Below are 21424 nucleotides of genomic sequence, written 5' to 3'. Positions count from 1 at the left end.
TGCTTTTTTGAGATCAGTGTAATACATGTCCTTTGCAGTTATCTCCCCAAAACAGCTACTGGTGGAAGGGTGATTCTCCCCCAGCAAGGAACAAAATATGGGCCAGGACTTGGACACACAGAATTTCTGTCAGTCCCACAGGCTGGTTTGTTTGGTAGCAGTTTTATCTTCACAACCTTATTGGGGTGTAAATGGCCTTACTACTACCACAAAGACAGCAAAAGCCATCCTGTTCTTACACTTACATTTGCCTCAGTAGCTGAATCTGAACCAAAATTACCTTCCTGTGCTAACGATGTGAGTTATTTAACAGATAGATATCTGTAATTTTTTATAATACTTATTTATGGTACTTGCCACATTAGACTCAAACCTTGTGTTTCACAGGATAGGATTCATAAAATTACTTAGGAAAATGAGATGGACAAAAAGAAGCTGTAAACATTTTTAGAAAAAACTTCGTTTGTCGGAGGAAAAAAAGTGTAAAGGCTAGGGAAAGTAAACAGAGTTGAATGGAAAACTCAAACACAGAAAACTTGTTTGAGCAAAAACAGAGGGATAAAGAAAAGCCTGAAGACAGCAATGAGGAGCACCTGGGAGGCAAGGAAGAGGTGCAGTCAGGAAAGATAAAAATAAGAAGAGGTCAGGGATGAAAGAGTGAAATGGATCTGTTTGGAGCGGCTGCATTTACTGAAGAGGTTATACTCTGCTATATTTAATCAACACTACCAAAAAGTGGTATTTAAATTATTAATATATCCCTGTTGGATGAGCTGCTGCTTGAACGCTGCTCTGTGCTGAGTAGGAGAGCACAAGGAGAGGAGGAGGAACAGCGGCTTTGCTGTAGATGGGTCTCGTTCCACAGTTGCGCTGTATATTCACAGCTCTTCAGAGGAGTAATTAGAGCAGGAGCTTCAGGGATTGCAACTGGGAGCTCCCGAAGATAACGGCACTGGAAAAGTCATGAAACACCTCATGTCCCAAGGGGCCGTGTAACAGAGTTTATGTGCAACGGGGCCTTTTAACCCCTGAACCCAAAGAAAGGGTTTGGCTGGATCTGCAGCGTGCTCACGAGCGAAAAGGCCGCTTCTGCAAAGGCAAACCCACAATAAAACTCAAGGAGTAAGAGAAGGAGGAGGGATGTTTTCTGGGGTGCGGAAGCCCCATAGGACGTAGCAACAACACAGACAAGTTACCTTCTAGGACTTAAAATTTGGGGAATTTGGGCTGGGGGAGGAGTGCCGCCCACTTCTGGAGCGGACTCAGTTTTAGCAGTCGATATTATAAAGGGGAACGGCCCGGGAACGGGAAAGGAAAGTGAGAGAAACACAAGAGATGCCAGAGGACGAGGCCGCGGCAGCGCGGGGGGCAGGCCCGCCCTCACGGGGACCGACGGAATAACCGCGGCCGATCCTCGGAAAGGAGAGGGAAGGAGTGAGCGGGAAGAGCCCCGCTCTCGCCTACTCCCCTCCTCTCCTCTTCTTCTTCTTCTTCTTCTTCTTCTCCTCCTCCTCCTCCTCCCCCTCCTAGCCGGGCACCGGGGCGGCGCGTCCGTGAGCGGCGGGGCGGAGCGGGGGCCGCGGGAGCCACTCCCCGCCCCGCCGGCAGCGCCGCCCCCGCCCCCACGTGTCCAGCCGGGCGGAGCGGGCGGCGGCGGCGGCGGCGGAGCGAGGACCGGCCGCCCCCTCGCCCCGTTACTACGAGCCCGCCGGCTGCGGCTCCGCCCCGTGGCCTCCGGGCCCTGCCAGGGGGAGGGGAAAGCTCCTCGCTGAGCACCGCCCCCCTCGGCTCGGCTGCCCTCCCCTCCGGCGCGGCGCCCCGGCCCCGGTGGGGACTATGCGGAGATGGTCGTCCCGAGCCGAGGCAGGAACAAAGACTCGCCGCCGCTCAAGCTCGGGCAGCAGCAGCAGCAGCAGTCGCCGGGCGCCAGCCCCAGCCGCGGCCGCCGGCCGCACTCGCCCGGCAGGCAGGTCTCCGGCGGGGCCCGCGCCATGCGGAAGGGAGGCGGCGGCCGGCGGGGAGCCAGGGGCGACCCCCGGGGACCCTACCGGGAGGGGCCCGCGGCGGACGGGGAGCGGGACGTGCTGGGCCGCGGCCCCCTGAGTCTCCTGCGCCTCTGCGGAGAGCGGCTCCGAGGTGAGGTTGCTGCCCCGAACCCTGCCCCCTCTCCGCTCCCTCTGCCCCCGCGGGGATGGGAGCCGGCCCTTCCGCCCGGGGGAAGTGCGGTGGGGCTGAGCGCCGCTTCCCGTCCCTCTTTCCGGCAAGTGGTGGTTCCCTTGCCCCGTGGCACGCGGTGGCTTTTGACGGGGAAGGGAGCGCCGGGACGTCTTTCCCCGGGAAGCAGCGATCGGGGTCCGGCAGGCGGGAAGGTGCCTCCCGCGGCCGGGAAGGAGGAAGGAGGCGGCGGGCGGTGTCTGGCACTGCCCGGGGCAGCGGCGGCGAGGTCGCGCTCCCGCTCTGCCCGGGCCCGTGCTCCCCCTGTCACTGCGTGGGGACGGTGGAGAGAGAGAAAAGCTGACGAAACCCACACAGGGATCGGCGAGAAACGGGGGCGAGGGAAGGGGAAGGGTTTTTTACCACTTCAGCATCCTTTGGCGGGGAAGTGGGAAAGCGTGCTGTTTGTGTAAGTAACTCTTGTTAAAACAGTCTGTCTGGTGATGTTGACTATCGCAGTTTGCGGTGCTGGCATGACCAGCTTATTTCTGCTGGAAAGCACGGAGGGTTCAATATTCTTTAGAAGTCTGACTTTCTGCTTGAGCGAATTTGCCAGTAACATAGCTGTGTAGAAATTCCCTTTTGACAAGTTATTCTGTAAAAGTTATTTCAGAAATTAGAAGCGTGATGATTTATCTAGTCACCTTGGTATTCTGTCTGTGATGTTTAAAGCTTTCATGGGTAGTTATGAACTTTCTGTATGAAGTTTCAGCATTTTTGACGTCTTGTCAAGATTTTTACATAAAACGTATGTTGCAGAGCTCAGATTTCCTTTTATAGATGCTGTGCTTAAGTGATGCTTAAGGTACTTGTGTTCTTTTGGCAGTATTTGTTGTCGACAGAAAGGCCTTCATCACAAAAGCTGATAGTAACATCTGGCTCACGTTCCTTCTTGGTAAGTAGAAGTAATACATCGTGGCAGGGGGGAAATACTGTTTTTTTTACCTTTCTTTCTCTGTAATTGTAAACTGTGTCAAAATATATTTGGAAATATAACTTTGAAAAGGAAAAAAAACATAGCTGATGTTGAAAAGGGACAGGAAATAACTTCCTACCTGGTAACTTTCGGAAAGCTGTTACTGTAGCAGTTGATGTGGTATCACAATATTTATAGGAAAAAAAATTCCAGATATTTACATATTTCTTCTATCTAGTCATTAATTTGTGGAAAAAAAAAGGCAGTAACTCTGATTAAGGAATGTAATAACAACAGCTTGTTCAGTGGAAGAACATACAGTTGTAGAGGGATGTAAATTTGGATGTTATTATCTTTTGGAATATTTTTGAGTAAATAATGGAATGATTAATGACTAAAGTCTTGAAAAAACCACGTGAAGTATTTGCAAGGAGATGCATTCCTAAAGTTAACAAATGCTAGGTAATAGCATATTTGTCAGCTGCACCGTTAGATACACCCTAAAAGGTGTTTTAATAAAGACTTTCAGGGTATTCCAAAGATGCTGGTACTGTTAATCACATCACCAGTAGTCCTGGCTGCCGGAGGGAGTTTCTTCAGTTTGATGAATTACATTGCGAAGCAGTAGCAGGGAAACAGCCCTTAGCTTACAAACTAATTAATGAATAAAGTGTTCCTGAATTGCTTTACTTGCATCTGTTTATTCAGCATTTCCTAGACTCGTGGTTACTTAAATGACATAGAAATGATGGTCAGAATTGAAAAATGCTTTCCTCTAATTGAAATTTGAGAGCAGATTAGGGAGAGAGCTTTAAAATTTCTGGAATTTGAATTTGTCCATGAAACCCAGCTAACATATTAAATATTTCAGGGAGGTTTTTTTCAATTGAGCAGTAACAAAGTATTTTCAGTAGCAAAGAATGTACAATACTAAATATGAAATAGTGAGTTTTGTTTAAGTTTAGTGGAATTTGCTTTGCTTAAGATCTAAGGCCCATATTTTAAAAACAGAGGCTCCCACAACTGGAGCTAATTTAATTAGAGAGTGTGAAATTTTTTTTCTTAGGAATTATCTCCCAATTTATGTACAGCAGTATAGTTGTCAGACTGTCAAGGATGTTCTTATACAACACTTCACACTATTATGTTGTTTGGGGTTTTTTCATAATGATCATTGACTTGAGGCCTTATTCCTGAAGACATCCATATTATATTGCACAGAATCTCAGAATGTAACAACTTGACTAAGCTGCAGAGGTAGTCAATGCTTGCAGGTTCCTCATTGCTTCCAGTTCCGCTGTATTCCTACTTGGTCACTTAGTGGATATTTGCAAAATATGAATCAGTTTATTGTACCGTTCACATCCTATTGGATTATAGTGTCTCAGCATTTGTTGTTCTCTTGGTAAATAAAGCCAAAGAATGGCTGTATTCTTCAGTATTTAATTTCCAGAATTAGAATCCTTTTTATATGCCATTCATATTGCTTTTCTTAGAATAATATGCAGACAAAAATAGGAAATCTATCAGATTTTACATAATAGCCCTAGTCTGCAAAAATCTTATCATATGCTTTGGTTTTAGGGCTTCTTAGGCTGGGTGAGAAAATGGCATCTGCAAGTTCAAGTACATGGTAGCTGTGTAAGTGTCTGTAGCATTAGGACTGTAGTGTTCCCTTCCTGTCCCCTCCTTCATTCCCTTTCCAGTAAGGACATTAATGAGATCAAAGGGTGGTAATTTGACAGAGCTGAGCTGCATGTTTTCCATCAGAAACTGGCTTAATGCAGTCTGTTGAAAAATGCTGATTTGGACTTAGAGTGGAAGTCTATGAATTAAGCCCATTGTCTCTTGAAATATGAGTAATTAACGTTAATTGCTGTGTGATTATGAGAGGCCTTCACTTTGTACTTATAATAGAATGATACTGTGAAAATGTATACGAAATTCTCCAAAATAACTGTGAATGTATTTACATTTGCTGCACTGACTTTCAATAAAGCATTTACTGAAGGGAAGAATCAGATTTAAAGACATTGTTTCCTCTATGAAATAAGTGGTATGTCTGGATGTGAAGTATAATTTCCATAATAATAGATAATGCATTTGCATCAATAAAATACTGTATATTTGTCTTATTTGGAACCATGTGAGTTTGAGTTATTGAACAATACTGGTAACTAAGATGCATTGGACTTTACCGTTTATTCTTACCTAACATGTGATCTAAATTTTTTTTTTTTTTAATAGCTGGTGTGTGTGCATATGCAAGTGCATTTCAGTATCTAATCTTACTGGCAATCTTGTGAATGTTGCTGAGAAATAAAGTAATGCCTTGTGCACATGTGTAACTATTAGTCAATAAGCAATAACTAAGAAAGGTATGGGCTGCTTTGTTTCTTTCCATACAATTGCTGCAGAACATGTTTTTTTGTATGAAATATGGTTTGCTGCATTGCTGATAGAGCTAATGTGCTTACCTGGAAATCAGTGTCATATCAATGCCTGCTCTTCTGAAAGACAAAGACATTTGCAGCTTTCCATGAGAACTAATGTAAATGTCCTTAGTATAAAAATACCCCTGCAGCTGCTGAACCTTTCCTAAAACATTAAGTTCTGCTAACACCAAGCAATTTTTGTGATTTTTTTTTTTTTTTTTTTAGAAAGTATACAAAAAGGTGAAGTTGTAAGTGAAAGATTGAGGTCTTCATTTTCTAACTGGAACCCAGTTGTCTGGGTCCCGTCTTGTCTTGAAAAACCTACTTCAAATGATAGAAGTGGAGCTGTAAAACTCTGAGGGAAGTTTCAGTGAAGTATAGTACCACCTTACCTGCTGTGCGAAGTGTTTAACGTGAGGTCAATATTGTTAAATTGTACCAGCAGCTCGTTTAGAACTTTTTTTAGGTAATTTTTTGTGTGTTTTTCTTTTTTTGTTTTGTGGTGGTAATTTTTTTGTCTTACCAGCTTCACCTTGTATCTCTTCACTTACAAAACTTAAATTTTAAAATTAGGACATAAAGCAACACACTACAGTTAGGAAACCTTGTTGTGACCGTGATAACAAGTACTGGCAGTAGCAGCAGCACTTCCAGGCTCTGTGTTGGAGGAATATGTGAAATATATATATTGGGTATTTATATTAGGGCATGAAGTGTACATTAAGTCCACTCCCATTCCACATAAATTTAGTGGATATGCAAAGGGTTTTTCTTTCTCTTATCCCTGCTGCTTTTCAGAAACAGACAACTCTAGTCTTGTAACATGCAGCCTGAACAAATGTACATTCCCTAACTCTTAGGCTATATTCTGCATCAGCATTCAGGCTTTGCTGTGTGTTTTTCCGGTGTTCAAGCACCTTGACTCATTCCACGTCTTCAGAAAGGCAGCAGTAGTGTCTGGGTGCCAGGAGAAGGGAAGGTGTATGCTAGCCAGCACCCTGGAGAGGGACGTGGTGCTCAGCACCTTTCTGGCCACAGCTGAGTCTTGGCAGGGAGGGTGGTTGTCCTCTCCATTTTCTCTCTGCTCCATGCAGCCTATGTGAATAAGAGGGCTCTTTATTAACGATAAAGATTTTTGTGGGTTAAAGACAGCTAGTCTGCCAGATCTTTCTCTGGCAGAAAGCCTAGAGGGGAACTGAGACACCTTTAGTCTAGGAGGAGGCTGTGGTCCCCCTAAATGCCTTCCCATTATCCCTCACTCAGGCAGGCTTTGCTTCTTGGTAGGCTGCATTTGTTGCCAGCACTGCCCAGGTGAATGGAGTGGTTCCTGCTTTCTCTGGGTCTTGTCATGCGCAAGAGGTCAGAGACCTAGACTGTTAACTCACTGCTTTATCAGCATTTGTCTCTTCCCTTTGTCCCTTAGACTACCCCCCCTTGTTCTGTATCTGCATGGCAGCAGTGCAGATAGTCTTCAAATGGACAAATGGAACCTAATTGTGCGCAGAGTCTATAATTTTTTACCAATTACAGTCTCAATTAGATTTGTGTTGGTTGTCATGGTCCATTTGGATTTCTCATATTTACAGCACAGTGTGCTCTGTAAATTAAAATTTATTTTATGAGTCCATTAGGAAAGAAAACAAACAAACACGACAAGGGCCAGTCCACTTTGTACAGGCTAGTCTAACATAGGAATTCACAAAATCATTTAAGGCATGAGGTTTTGAACTTACAAGTTCTCTAGTTCACAGCTCAACTTGAAACTTCTAATTTGCGTACCTCTCAGCAAAATAATTACCTAGATGATGGAGTGTTCATCCTTCCTTTTTTATTCTGATGCTGTATCACCTGTGAAGCATGAAAGCCTCAGGAATCCAGGTGCTGCTGGAACTGCTTCAGAAACTTTTTTGCTAAGCTTGTGTTTTCACCTTAAAGCTTGAAAGTTTAGTGTGTGCATTTCCACGAGTTAGTAGATTCTGAAGAAGCTGCCAGACAGTCAATACACCAGGAGGTGCAGGAGATGGCTGCAGGAGACAGCAGGTGGCAGGTGATAATGGCTGCAGAGTGACCTTAAGCCCTTTCAGGGCGCCAGGTTCTGCCTGTTGGTTGCCCTTGCTTTGACCTAGCAGTGCTGCTTGTAGTGTGCTCCAGGCCTTAGGATGAGCTCGGGAGAATCTGAGCAGGAATTAAGTGAGCATTCACAGTAGGTGTCATAAAAATTCTAAATATATTTATGCTTATTTAAAAAAATGCTTTTAATTCAGTTTTGTTGTTGATAACTGAAATGTGTGCATTGGATGCTGGTGGGTCAGCTTGAGTGATGCAAGATGTAGGTGGAAATGATGTGTAGTGCTAAATACCACAGAAAATTTTCAAAGACCTGGCTGTGGAGGTGTAATTCAGGTGTTCCTATTCTTCTGTTTGCTGGGGTCTTGAGTACCTTCTATGCATCTCTGAAGTAGTACTGCAGTTACTGCAGTGAACATGATTTCATGTTCAGTTATTTAAATATTTGAGTAACTTTGCACCTTATGTTTCCTTTACAGCTGTTTTCGCAGGAGTCCTACATTGGTAAGGTTAAATTTATTGCTTTGGAGTGATATGGTATTTTAAAATAATAAAAAAAAAACTTTTAGTTATTTTTAGAGAAGATGTTGGGATAATTTATATTTAGAACTTTCCTTTCAAGACTAAATTATCTTCGAACTTTGAGGATATTAGTATAATATATGAATAAATTACAATAGCAGTTTTTAAGTAAAATTTGGGTATTCATTGAATGTTCTTTGCTATCTGTGATTTAGTACATATTCTAAACCACTTAATTCCATTTTAATTGTTATTATTTTTTGGCAGGTGTCACATAACGACTCTTTTTGAAAATGACCGTCATTTTTCTCACTTGTCAACACTAGAAAGAGAAATGGCTTTTCGCACGGAAATGGTTAGATTATGTTTCAGTGTTTGGAAAACTTCTGTCTGTAATCTGATCACAGGCTTTCCAAAATGTCTCAATACATTCTGCATAAGTGTAATGCACAGTTACTGTGCATTACACTTTTACATGCATTTGTGTGACTTGCAGCTGATCCCTATGAATGTATCACTTCACAGTTCACTTAAAATATAATCTAAAAGTATGGTTCTGGAGGACCCAAAATACAAAACTGCAAGTACTTTATACCTTGCTTGCTGTTATAGTCTTCTTATGCAGCCTTTTTTGTCTAAATATTTTTTCAATTAATATATGTTGGCATACACACACACACACACACCCCTTTTATCTGCTTTTATTTTTAGAATTGTGAAGCACTATTTAATGCATAGTTACCAGCCCAAATGAGAGATTGCCAGGTATGGTATGAAACAAAGTGCAAGGAAACCCACATCACTTGTTTTGGTGGCAGTAATAGAAGAAATTTGAAAAATAGGATAGTCATCTTCAATAAGCCTGTCCTCTTTGTTCCGTTACAAAATTTGTTTAAAAATGAAGCTTGTATGTAGTGGTTCCTGAAGCAGAAGTGACATCTTTAATTGGAAATAATTAATCTGTTCTCTTGTAGGGTCTCTATTATTCCTACTTCAAGACCATTATTGAGGCACCATCATTTTGGAGTGGAGTATGTGCCATTATGAATGACAAACTAACTGAATATCCTTTAGTGATTAACACCTTACAAAGGTTCAATCTTTACCCAGAGGTGAGTTATGTTTTAAATATAATACCTTCTGCAAATCTTTGGTTGTTTTAGCTTTGACTACAAATTTGTAAAAGTTACTTTGGAGAATGTGTTTGCAAAGATACAGTGACTAATGAAGTGTTGCTTGAATATTGTATTTCAGTTCCAGATTTCAAATGAGAATGTTACTTCATACGTTATGATCAATTTCCAAATTTCAAGTTTTTCAATCAGCTATGAAAGCTTTCTAGATCTTATTATTTTGTGCCCAAAACTTGCAGACCAATTCTATACTTTTTGCCTTTTTTTGTTCTTTTCCCTGAAAGCAAGAAGGTTGCTGATGTTATGTACTTCAGGAAATTAGACTATGAAGTATCAGTAGTATGTGACAATAATGACTGAAGTGATGCAGGTTGCAAGAGATTATTTTGTTATCCATTTTTTGTAGGATGCACAAAACTGACAGAACCAAGCAAATCACAGTTCATGGTGGCTGTGAAATCCATGAGTGTTAATAGTTTACTTAGATGTTGCAGAGGAAATTCCTCTGTGGAGGACTGAATGCTGATTTGTACATACTTAATGTTAGACTTGTTACCTGGTTAGATCACATTCCTACTCTACTTTTTTGTCAGTAAAAAGAACATATGTTCAGAATGTGTTCAAAAGAACATGTGTACAGAAATGTTGAGGTTTCTGTCTCTTAAGGTTTTGCCAGTGTGTCTCAAACATTTTGCAAAGTGAAGATTCCTTTGATTAATGTACATTTCTGTAATTTCATGTGTCAGCAGCAGTTTATTTTTTTGAGCGCCAACTAATAATGGCTGTGATTGTTGGGCACTAGCTTTTATACTCGTTCTTCTGCTCTGTTGGAGCAGAGCTGCTGTCAGGAACTGTATGTGTAAGAGTTCTCGGTGTGCATGTATTTGTACAAGTTGCACGTAGTGGTTTCATTTCCTTCTTAAGTCCTTGCTTTGGAAGAATTAAATGCTATGTAGATGATCACGCTTTTGTTGCCCTCTCACTTATTTAGGGTTTGTTTGGAATTTTTTTCTAATTCCACATGGATTGCAGTTCTGTTCTAGAAATGCCCTGTTGTGAGCATCATTTGAATACTAAAGAGTTACTTCCTTTAGCTGAAAAAGATTTATTGACTTCAGCTATAGTCTGACTTTCAAAAATCAAGGATTGCTGGTCAAATGAACTTGTTTTTTAGGACTCATCAGTATCATCCTGAAAGATGACTAAATAAATTGGATGGTGAAATCAAATATAGTGGCTGATATTCTGTAAGAACACTGGGTTGATTACAGTGCAAAATGTGTAGGTTTGTCTGTTCATTCAGATTTCTAGGATTATACTGGCTCGTAGAAATTGGTGATAAGGTATGAATTCATTCATCTTTTCTGTGCCTGTGTGGGCATGCAAAGCAGACAAATAGTCTCCTCTACTCCTTTCAGTCATTTACTGCTTAATGTCTAGACTTCCTGCAAATAGTGCTTTGGGGTTTTTTTTAAAGTGTATTTCTTGAGTGCTCCTGTTTCCACATAGCTGTATTTATAAAACTGTCAATAGGTGCAACTTGACATTTGAAATACATTGTCCAAATTTATAGAATTTTCTTATGATTATAATGGGGCTGGGTGGTGAGAAGATGTTTGTGGATTTATTTGTTGGCAGTAAAAATTTTCCTTCAGATTCTCAGTATCCAGTCATGCTTCCTTTAAGTGTTTCATTTCCTGTCTGATATTTTGGGATCTTTCCAGCTCTTTCAGCCTATTAGTAGCACTAAGGCTGAATTCTAATAAAATGTTTGTTTGTTTAATGGATATTAAAATTAAATTCATCAAAACCAATCTGGAAATCCCATTGCTAAATAGTATGTTAAACTAATTAAGAAAAGTAAAACAATTCACTTACATGTACAACCAGTACTCGCCTTAAAAACTTAAAAAAAAAAAGGAAAAAAGTAAAATGAGTGTATAGCAATCAGTACCACATTTATGTAAATTATACATATAAGCAGTAAGAAAAACTGTGGAAAGCTACAAGGTTGTCCTTGTAGCTGTACAGTGTTAAAATTCAAATAAAGTTGATTTTCCAAGTATTTGCTCCATAGTTAGATTGTTCTGGTAATTGCAGTGTTTTCATTTCTGTTGAAAAATGGCAGAGGGATAATGTGTTAGTTTCTGTGGTGGAGAGATTAAGATTAGATTCTGTGTGGATGTGTTAAGTTTGCTCTCTGGATGTTCATTGTTATGGAACAGTTGATATTTCTGTGTGTGGTGGTGATAATGAAGATGTGAGTTTAAATGAGGAGTGTGTTACAAAGATCCATGTAGTGGACTTTAAAGTGCACACTCAAAGGCAATTAGTGAATTGGCTTGACTGTTCTACATGTTCTTTTGCAGCAAATGACTGGCCTTGTCCACAGAGGACTCCTGGGTCTGATAGCTAGGCTATTGTTTTCCAGGTTCTGCATTTACTGCCTTATCTGATACAGAACCATAGAAATTCCAGAAACATCACTGTGCTCCAACTGACCTAGCAATTTTGTGTTGCTTACTGATTTGTTCCCATTTCTATGCCCATGGTAACTGTTTCATGTAACCTAGCTTTTGGCAAAAAATAGGTTTTTTGCTTGAAGTACCTGGCCTGATACTTTTTTAGGGAGTATTTATTCACATCTAAAATCTGCAGCAGACACAGGCACTTGTGGCATAAACAGGTTAAATGGTTAGGTTGATAAATTAGTAATTTGTCTTTTTTTTTTTTTTTTTTTTTTTTTTTTTTTGGTGCAACACTGGTTTGGCAAGAATGCTTTATATGCTTGGCTAATGTCAGCTTCAGGGCTGGTGATGCACATATGCCATACAGATGTCCCTTACTAAGGGGGACATTCAGGTGATAAGAAGAAGGACACTGATTTGGTTCTCCAGGCCTGTTGATGTCTGTCTGGATATGGGGCAGTGTCTGGTTAGTGTATGCACATGTGCATTGCCAGAAGCACCACAGCACAGCTGTTCAGAAAGCTTCCAGGAACTCAGGATACTGTACTTTGTAAGGTGCAATGTTGAGGCATGGAGTCTTCTAGGAAGATGTAGTTATATTTTAAATATACAGGATTTACATTGTGAGGCTGTGAAGGTCACAGATGAAGTGAGCCATGAAGCTTGGAGCCTTGATATTAAAAATTAATGAATTTTAGAATCCCAGAACAGTTGAGATTGGAAGGGTTGTCTGAAGGTCTTCTAGTCTCAGCACTGCTCAAACCCGGGTGAAGTAGAGCAGGTTGCTCAGAGTCATCTCCAGTTTCAATTTGCATATACTCTACCTGTCTGGAGATTGTTCCAGTGTTTGACCACTCCCAAATTAAAAAAGTTTTTCCTATGTATAAGTGGAATTTCTTGTATTTGAATTTGTGCTCATTGTCTCATCTATTGCCAACCAAAAAGAGTCTGTCTCACTCATCTTTATTTTATGTCCTCCTTGCCTTGGGCAGCCCAGAAGTGAGCTCAGCACCACAAACAGAGTGTTAGCAATGCTGAGTAGAGGGGAACAGTCACCTTTCTTGTGCTGGTCACATACAGCTGATGATATATTTGTCTTTTTTGCATCAAGGGCTTGCTGCTGCCTCAAGTATAAATTGTCCACCAGGACTCACAGGCCCTTTTCTGCAAAACTGCTTTCTAGGTGGTCAGCTTCCATCTGAAATGGTGCACGGTGGTGTTCATTCCCAGTGCAGGACTTTGCATTTCCCTGTTGGGAAGATTCCTGTTGGCCCATTTCCCCTGCCTTTTGATGTCCCTCCAAATGGCAGCACAAGGATCAGTCACTCCTTCCAGTGTTTATCCTGCAGATTTGCTGAGGATGTTCCCTTGTACCATCATCTAGTCTTAAGATGTAGAACCGATTGTTACCAGATCAAAAAAATATCCACAGTTGTGGATATCTTATATATCCTTATCTATCAAGACAGTAATCTCAGAAGGTTATAAAGCTGGACAGGTGGGATTTCACCTTCGTAAATCTGTGCTGATTGCTTCAAATCACTTTTTTGTCCTTTGTATATTTGGAAGTGGTTTCCAGTAGGATTTACTCCATGACATTCTCACACCCGTTGTCTGTTTTTCCTTCTTGCCCTTCTTGAAGATAGAAGTGACATAAAGAGTTTTATTAATTGTATGGGGAATGAGAAGAGAGAATCATCTTTCTTATATATGTTCTCTGTGACACAGGGCAGAGGCAGCTAATACTGCAGTGGTGAAACATATTGTCAGCCTGGGAACCCCTGGGTTATAACTTTCAAAGCAGCTCAACTGGAATGGCCACATTATTCATTTATGAACTCTATAAAGTCAGTTATATCCTGACAGAATAGCTTGGTAATGTTATTAACTAATGACTTTGCTGTGAGATGAGTTCTCATTTTTGCTGTGTGTAAAGTACTGGTGTTTTCTGTGTCAGGTGTAGTGATTTAGTTGAGTTGTTCTTAAAAGAACATTATAGTATTTGCATGGAAAATGGAAATGCTCTCTTACATTGCATCTGGAGGCCCTTTGAATACATGCTTAAAATTAACCTATCAAAATTTAACAGACTAAAAATCCTAAAGATTTGGTTGACTAATATTCTTGAGCGGTGGAAAAAATTAATTGTCTTGAATGAGTTCAGTTTCGTCCACTGTCCTCTGTCAACAACATCTGTGATTTTAATATCTGATAAACATAAATACTCAAATGAGGAGCCTTCCAGACAATGCAATATGTAGGGGTTTTTTTCTGAATATTGCAGCTTGATGCATGACATTATTTCTGTTATAAAGCATCTGAGTATCAATAGGCATAATTTCATATTAATGAAGTCTGTTAGATGCCTCTAGGAAATTGTGGTCAAAAGTGCTGAGATAAATCCTGAGTTTGAAAATGATCCTGGATAAGAGCCAGCTGTCATGAGAGGTCACTCTGGGCAGAAACTTCTAATCCTGTTTTCCCCCTAGGTGGTCCTAGCCAGCTGGTACCGCACATATACCACCGTTATGGATTTCCTTGGTGTACCAACAAAGACATGTTGGACTGTAAACAGAGGAAAAGGGCTTAGTCCTGTTGAAAGCTGTGAAGGTAAATTCTGGTTTATCATGGTTTCTTCTTGGAAGCATGCACTTGTGGCTTTACATATTTCAGAAATAATAAATATTCCTGTGTTAACAAGGGTGAAAAATGTGGGTCTTGCTTATTAGATAATTCCTCTGGCCTAGATTGAATTCCTGTCCTGGAGTGCAAAACTTCACAACTATGGTTTGAGCCTTCATAATGTTGGATTGTTACAAAGAATAAGATGTCCTAATTGTAACTGGAAGCCTACTCTACATGCATTAATTTTTGCAACTTCTGAAGGGTCCCAAATACATTCCAACTTCCTGCATTTCAAAATTTCCTCCCTCAATTTTTTTGAGATTTTTTAGAGAAATCTTACCTAGTGATGCTGCTGAGAAGAATCCTCTTTCTCACAAGAGCTTCTATTCAGCATAAGAATTCAGCATAAGAATTTCAACCTTAAACCTTGATTTGACAGTGTGCTCCAAAGGACATTGCCATTTTTTTTCCCCACACATTTGAAATATTGTCTTGTCAAGTAGGTATTAAGCAATAAAAGTACCTTACCAAGAAGTGCTTTTGAGGTGTTCTGCAGTCAGTTCAAGCTGAATAATAGATGGTAGTTTGTGAAGTTGTTTCATTTTATCATTTAGAATGCCTTTGTGTGATGACAGGGTAGTATTTTTCCTTTGCACAAAGGCTGTAAGAACTTCAGAGCTTGAATGGGTCACTTTCTCTAATTTTGTAAGAAGCAATAAACGGTGTTCAACCTTTCATTCCTGTTTTTCATGAAAACAAAACCAACAGAAGCACCAGCTATTGAGACTACTCTGTTTCGTGAGCATATCATCATTTTGCTTTAGAAAACTGTCTTGCTGTGTTTTCAGCAGTGGGGAATAATCAGTTCTGCATATGAAACTGAAGTTTTGCTGCCATTCACTTTAATGAATAAGGCTTTTTATGCTGTATTGCTGAAATGATTAGAGCCAGGAGGGTTTAAAGAAATAGTGGGAAAGAGAATAACGGCAGAAGAGCGAGCGCAGAAGTGTCTGTTAATGAATAAATTGAAACACTTGCATTACTGGAAAATATCTTGGCTTATAAAGAAACAAAGAAAGCAAAGAGCATTGTGTGTGATATGTTGAGAGATGGATTTACTCCTGCAAGAGATGGGAAGTGTGAGTCTAGGATTAACAAACCTGTTCTAAAAAGCTCTGTGAAATAAAAATGTAGTCTAGAGAATATTCTTAGTAGTATTTCTACCTTCTAAACCTCACAGGTTTTTCTCTGCAGTTAGTGCATCCCTCTTAGCTTATTCTGTCACTGACTGCCCCAGTGTTGTATCTACCCCTACTCTTCCTGGTTTTTTTCAAAGCTGTGGTCTCCTGATTGAATCTTCACAATTGTCCTAATGACATCTACTTTTTTTTAATTGTCTCTTTCTGTATATACACTGAGATAAAATATAGATAGTTTATATATAATAGATAGTTTATATATAATATAGCTATATTAAGATAGTATACTGATTGTATGGTGCTTTATAACCAGTATGGACGTTCTTCTATATTTGATAACATATATTAACTGTTTTTTGTTAGGGTTGGGAGACCCTGCTTCCTTTTATGTTGCTGTGATTTTTCTGTTGAATGGATTCATGATGTCACTGTTCTTCATATATGGTACATACCTCAGGTAAGGCAGTTGAGACTGGGCTGTTTACTTGGTATTCGCTGTCAGTTTTTAGACAAAATTTGAAAAAGTGAATGTAAAAATATTTTTATGGGATATTGATGATTTGTTTGTACAGCAGTAGTGCTTTTTTTTACATACACATTGCCACTAAAAATTACTGAAATAGACAGGCTTTTTGCTTAAAACAATGATGATGCTGCCGGAAAAAAAATTGTCAAAAATTTTATTGAAATTGTATCTCATTGATACCACTGGGTTGTGGATTAAACTAGATGTTTGTATGTGTTTAAAACAGCTTTTGACATATTTTTGCTCTTAAAATTATCACTGTGACTCATTTTTACATTTTTACAACAAGTTGAATGATGGTGTACTTTTATCCAAGACTGGGGTTTTCCCAGTGCTTTGCTTCAAGTTGTATTTGCATGTATTTCCATTTTAACCTAACTGAGAAGGCAAAATATTTTTCAACCTAATGCATTCAAGTGGACCAATTGTATACACTTCCCTTTTTCTATAAATTTGTGTTTTCGGTGTCTGTCCTAACATTTCAGGAGCTGTAGTACACTTATTTCAGGAGCTGTAGTACGCTTTCATACAAAAATGGATTCCACATTCAGCAGAAAAGCAGAAGTGAAAATATGTTTTCTGTTTACATCTGTTTTCATGTGTTGGTTTTGCCAAAAAGTGAAAGGCAGCTATATTTTCCTCAGAGATGTGATTGGTTTCCCCTCCTCATTCATTTTCTGGCTTCATTGCCATGGGTTTTACTACTTTCTCTTTCTCAAGCATGTGCTGATAGTTAAAATAAGGAATAGCTCAGGGCAGACACTGTCAGTAAAAAGAGGAAGTTGCCTAGTGCATATTTTGAGGAAGTAGGCAAACTTTGAATATTTGTGTCATTAACTTGTAATATTTCTCTTAAGGGAGTTATACAGAAATTCACATTTTATATATGAATGTCATTGAAAAATCAGTGAGCTCTTTATTTCTCACTACTTTCTTTAGAAAGCATAGACCTTGAGTTTTGTTTCTAGTTTGGGGTGGTTTTTGGCAAATTTTTGGTTTTTTTCTAGGGCTATCATTTTTAATGTTAAGCATGTTCTTATTGTCATTTTGCATTTTAGCGTTAAAGCTTTTTTAAATTTATGGGATGTAAAGTTGAGTTTTTTGTGCAAGAATGCACAATTCCTGGAGATTGGTTTAGCACTTGTTATCATTAATCCTCAGATTTTGTACCCAGAAACTACTGATTCTGTGTGACTTGTGTATTAGTGATGGGTGAAGGATCTGAGAGGGTTTGAAGGGTTTTGTTTGTTTATTTTTGGTTTTTTGTTTTTTTTTTTTGTGTGTGGTTGATTTTGTTTTTGGTTGGGTTTTTTTTTTTTGTGTGTGTGTTTTTTTGTTTTGTTTTGTTTTTGGTGGGTTTTTTTTTGTTTGTTTGTTTCGGGGTTTTTTTTCAAGAATCTTAACAGCTGGCTGCTGCTTTTGTTTAGTAGCAAAAATGGTATCATCTGTCATTCAGAGTAGTAGTGAACTTGTGTGCGCAAAAATGTTCTTTGCTTTATATCACATAACTTGAGCAATTACAAATCTGTTCTCTGTTCAAACAAATAGGAAATTTTTCTGTTGCTCTTTGGAAATGGGAAAAATCTAATTAATATTTTTGGGTTTGCTTTTGCTACTTATTCAATAGGTGAATTTGATTGGTATGGAAATGTAAAAAATACATTAAAGTCAAGGGCTTAAAAAGCTTCCTCATGTTAACATTGCAGTATTTCACATAAAAATTAAATGTGTCTTGCATTAACCCATATGATGAATTCATTTTTAAGTATGTTTTTTGAATGTGCTTGATTTGATTACCCTAAATTAATCTTTAGATCCAGACCAAAATTTCCTGTTGGGTGATTGCACATGCAGACTCTGAAATTTACTGCTCATCGTATTAGGGAAGAAGTACTGCATTTATATTGCCTGCTTTTTAAAAGCACAGGATGTAATGATCTGCACCAAAATTTGTGAGCAGTGGAATAACTGTTTTCCAAGTTATTAACATTAAAATTGGTGTTCTGCGAAAAAGAGTTGATATATGAAGGACTGGTTTGCTCTGAAATAAACACTGTCTGAATAACTAGTATTTTAATATTGTATGTACTCTATTATTGCCTTCCCTTGATGTTTGAAAGCTTTCCTCCCTTCCCCCCTAATAAAATTAGCTGTACACAAGTGCAGCTTCACATTTTTTAAGCAACATTGACCATGATAAGATTCTTTTGTACCTATTTTTCTTCTTTTCACAGTGGGAGTCGTCTAGGAGGCCTTGTTACTGTGTTGTGCTTCTTTTTCAATCATGGAGAGGTAGGTTTCCCTCTCCCACCACTCCTTTTTTTTTTTTTTCAGTTATTATTGAAGTTTAAGCTAATTATCAGTTCATTAGTGATGTTGCTTGTTTATTTGAGATTGAATTTAAATAACTTAAATTCAATTAAAATAAATTAATAAGACAATTGAAAGCAAAATAGACTTTGACTGAAAAATACGTAGCACAGTCCAATGTCCTTTTAGTGCTTAAAATAAAAAATCAGAAAGGATATATATTGTAAATTGGTCCTGAGATTGAAACGTAGTAGCACAACGACTTCAAGTTTCAAAACATCAGAATATTCTGTTTTTGTGCCTATACCATGCATAACTGGGCTACATTTACCATATGAGTAAGCTTCAGAAGCTTCTTTAAATTGCTGTATATTTTACTGGAAATTCATCAATACGAAGAAAAGTGCAAAGAAACCTCTGTATTATTTATATACTATACCCAGGATACACAGAATTTAGAAATAGTGTATGTATGTAAAGGATTACAGTGCTAAACTTAAGTAAGCTGCATTGCAGGAAAGAAAAAATAAAGGAACTGTCACTTACAACATCTCCTGGTTTTCCCAGTTAATGTTGTTCATGTCATTGTTTCATATTTTGGAAGAAAAATCAGCTTTCATTCTTATTCCCTTGGGATGTTTTTTTTCCTTAGTGCTCATTTTCTGAATGGAAAATTGTAAATAACTTCTAAATGGAAACTAACTACCTTCTAAATTAGTTTAGGGTTGAATTTATGTTTTCTTACTTTACTGAGCTGAACTTGTTAGAGAACACTGAGTTGTAAAAACATGTACATAATAGAATTAAAGATGCTTCCATTTACAGTAAGCTTTGACTTTTTTTTATAAAACAAAAATCTGTGTGATAAAATGGCTATTTTATTTTCAAGTTTCATTTGAAATGTCTTTTCTTTAAATATCTCCCATGTGTGCATGGGGGATATTTAAAGAATTTAGGCATTTAAGAATTTAAGCATATTAAAGCATTGTCACCCATGAATGTTAAACTGGTTGAGAACCAGTAAACATTATAGTTCCTAAAATTAATTTTTGTGCTCTGTGAGTGTAAATATGACATTTTATGTGGATTTCTGTTCTAAATGGCATCCCTAAGTGAAATGATATTTCATCCTTTGCTAGTGAATACTAAAAAAACAGGCACTGTTTTCCAATTCTGTGAAGGGGGTAAGTGTAACTTCTGAAAGAAATGTGTTGAAAACTTCAAGGTAGTGGTAGGAAAAGACCATTTATTTCACTGTGGTACAGTGCAGTTCTTTCCATAGGTGACTGTAGGAGAGCTTCTCTCTCTGTGAATGACTTAACTTGGGGAAAAAGCAGAGATAATGTATTTTGGAGAGTGGTGTGAAAGCAAATCTGCATAGTTTTACACAGGTGTAGTCTGGACTTAGGTAGGACTTAAGGAAGGCAACCCGGATTCCAGCTCAACTGTATGGATTTCTGGAGAACAACAGGAAATACTTGCACAGGTGCAGCATTGGATCTCAGCTGGCACTTTTGTGTTTGGACTGTAGCTGAATGGAACAAATCAGACTTATTTGATATTGTCGTGTATCTAGTTACAGTAGTACCTGTAGTTAGAGGTGCACAGGGCCTCTCCTCACCGGGTGCTCTGTTGAATGCCATGTTGTGGATGTGCCTGTGTGTGGAAGAAAGGCCCAGCTCTTTGACAGGCTTGTGATTATGTGCAAATCATCTTGTGTGGGTTGACAGTGCGTACAGTCGAGCTAGACCAGCTGCTAAAAATTTCCCTTCCTATTTGGGAAGGGTAGGACTGAGCTACACAAGTAAGCCTGATCTGCAAGCCTTGGTATCTCAGCTCTAATGCTATGTAAAAGGGGTTTGTAAAAATGCTCTCTGGCTTTGAGCTAGTCACCCTAAGGCGACTAGCTATGTTTTTGTTTGTGCTGCGCTTGTGCTGCTGTGTTTTAATGATTTCAAACTTTACAAATCTGATACATTTCTACCTGCAGCAGAGTTGAGTTTACAGCCTTGATAAATCATCCACAGATGATTGAGTTTAGCATTACATTCCAGATATAGAAAAGTAGTGTAGCCCATGTTACTCAATCCACTTCTAAGGTAATGCTTCCTTTTTATGGTTGTATATGCTCATCATTTTTTTTTCCCTGTCTTATCTTCTCCAGTATCATAAGATTTGGTAAACCAAATGTTGCTGTAGTCTTGAAAAATATGCAAAATTACTACACTGCTTTAGAATAATCATGATATATTTAATGCTTAGTAAAAAAAATTAGCTCATCACATCTGTGCAGTCAGCTGAGGACAGCATATTAATACATATATTTGTGAAACGTTTATTTTGATGATAATTGGTGCAGCTTTTACAAAGAGTGCTTTTGGATGTCAGAGAATGTGATTAATGTGATGGGTTTCTGTTCTTTGCTTTTATTTTACACTATTAATTTAACATACTTGGGAAATAGTAATAAGCAAGGAATTATAGAATGTTGATTTTAGTGACTTGTTTGGTAAAACAGTATTTTAAAAGATGGTTTATAGATTCTAGGAAGCAAAGGAGAAGGAACATCCTGGCAACTGTATCCTACATTATTTTCATAGATTCACTGTAGTTTATGTTAAGATGAATTACATTTTTTCTTGTAGTTATGAAGATCTTACTTCTAATTTTTAATACAAATCTCTTGATAGCCGATTTGAACCTGTTTTTTGTACGTCAGAGTACTCCTGTAAAGTTGTATTTGTTCTTTTCTTTTAAAGTCAGTGCAAGCACTTTATAAAGAGCTGAATATAAACATTGGAGACAACAGTTGTAGCTGAGCCATTTGCCATGAGGCTCATTATTTGTCATGAACCACATTAATTAAGAAATTAATGAAACAACTATTCAGTTGACTTCAGTGTATTATGCTTTGCTTTATTAGGGTTAAAGAATGGAATATATAAGTTTTGTGGAGGTAGTATAGGGTCTGTATGAATTTAATTTCATGATTTTAGTATACTGGCCTGT

At 38.8% G+C, this 21424-nt stretch overlaps 1 protein-coding gene across 1 annotated transcript in view; it reads left to right on the top strand.

Moving 5' to 3' along the window:
* The first annotated feature begins 1653 nt into the window (after nt 1–1653).
* Nucleotides 1654–21424, top strand: part of DPY19L1 (dpy-19 like C-mannosyltransferase 1) — a 44689-nt gene continuing 24918 nt past the window's right edge. Inside the window, exons 1-8 of the mRNA XM_050971506.1 lie at nt 1654–2136; nt 3041–3109; nt 8112–8136; nt 8422–8509; nt 9129–9266; nt 14245–14365; nt 15943–16036; nt 18340–18397. Of these exons, the coding sequence (XP_050827463.1) occupies nt 1845–2136; nt 3041–3109; nt 8112–8136; nt 8422–8509; nt 9129–9266; nt 14245–14365; nt 15943–16036; nt 18340–18397 (885 nt within the window). The 5' untranslated portion in view covers nt 1654–1844. The remainder of the gene's footprint in view (nt 2137–3040; nt 3110–8111; nt 8137–8421; nt 8510–9128; nt 9267–14244; nt 14366–15942; nt 16037–18339; nt 18398–21424) is intronic.

The sequence above is a fragment of the Serinus canaria genome, chromosome 2, assembly GCF_022539315.1.
Source record: "Serinus canaria isolate serCan28SL12 chromosome 2, serCan2020, whole genome shotgun sequence".
Lineage (NCBI taxonomy): Eukaryota > Metazoa > Chordata > Aves > Passeriformes > Fringillidae > Serinus > Serinus canaria.
Note: the sequence above shows the minus strand (reverse complement) of the source record. Positions and strands in the feature narration are given on the sequence as shown.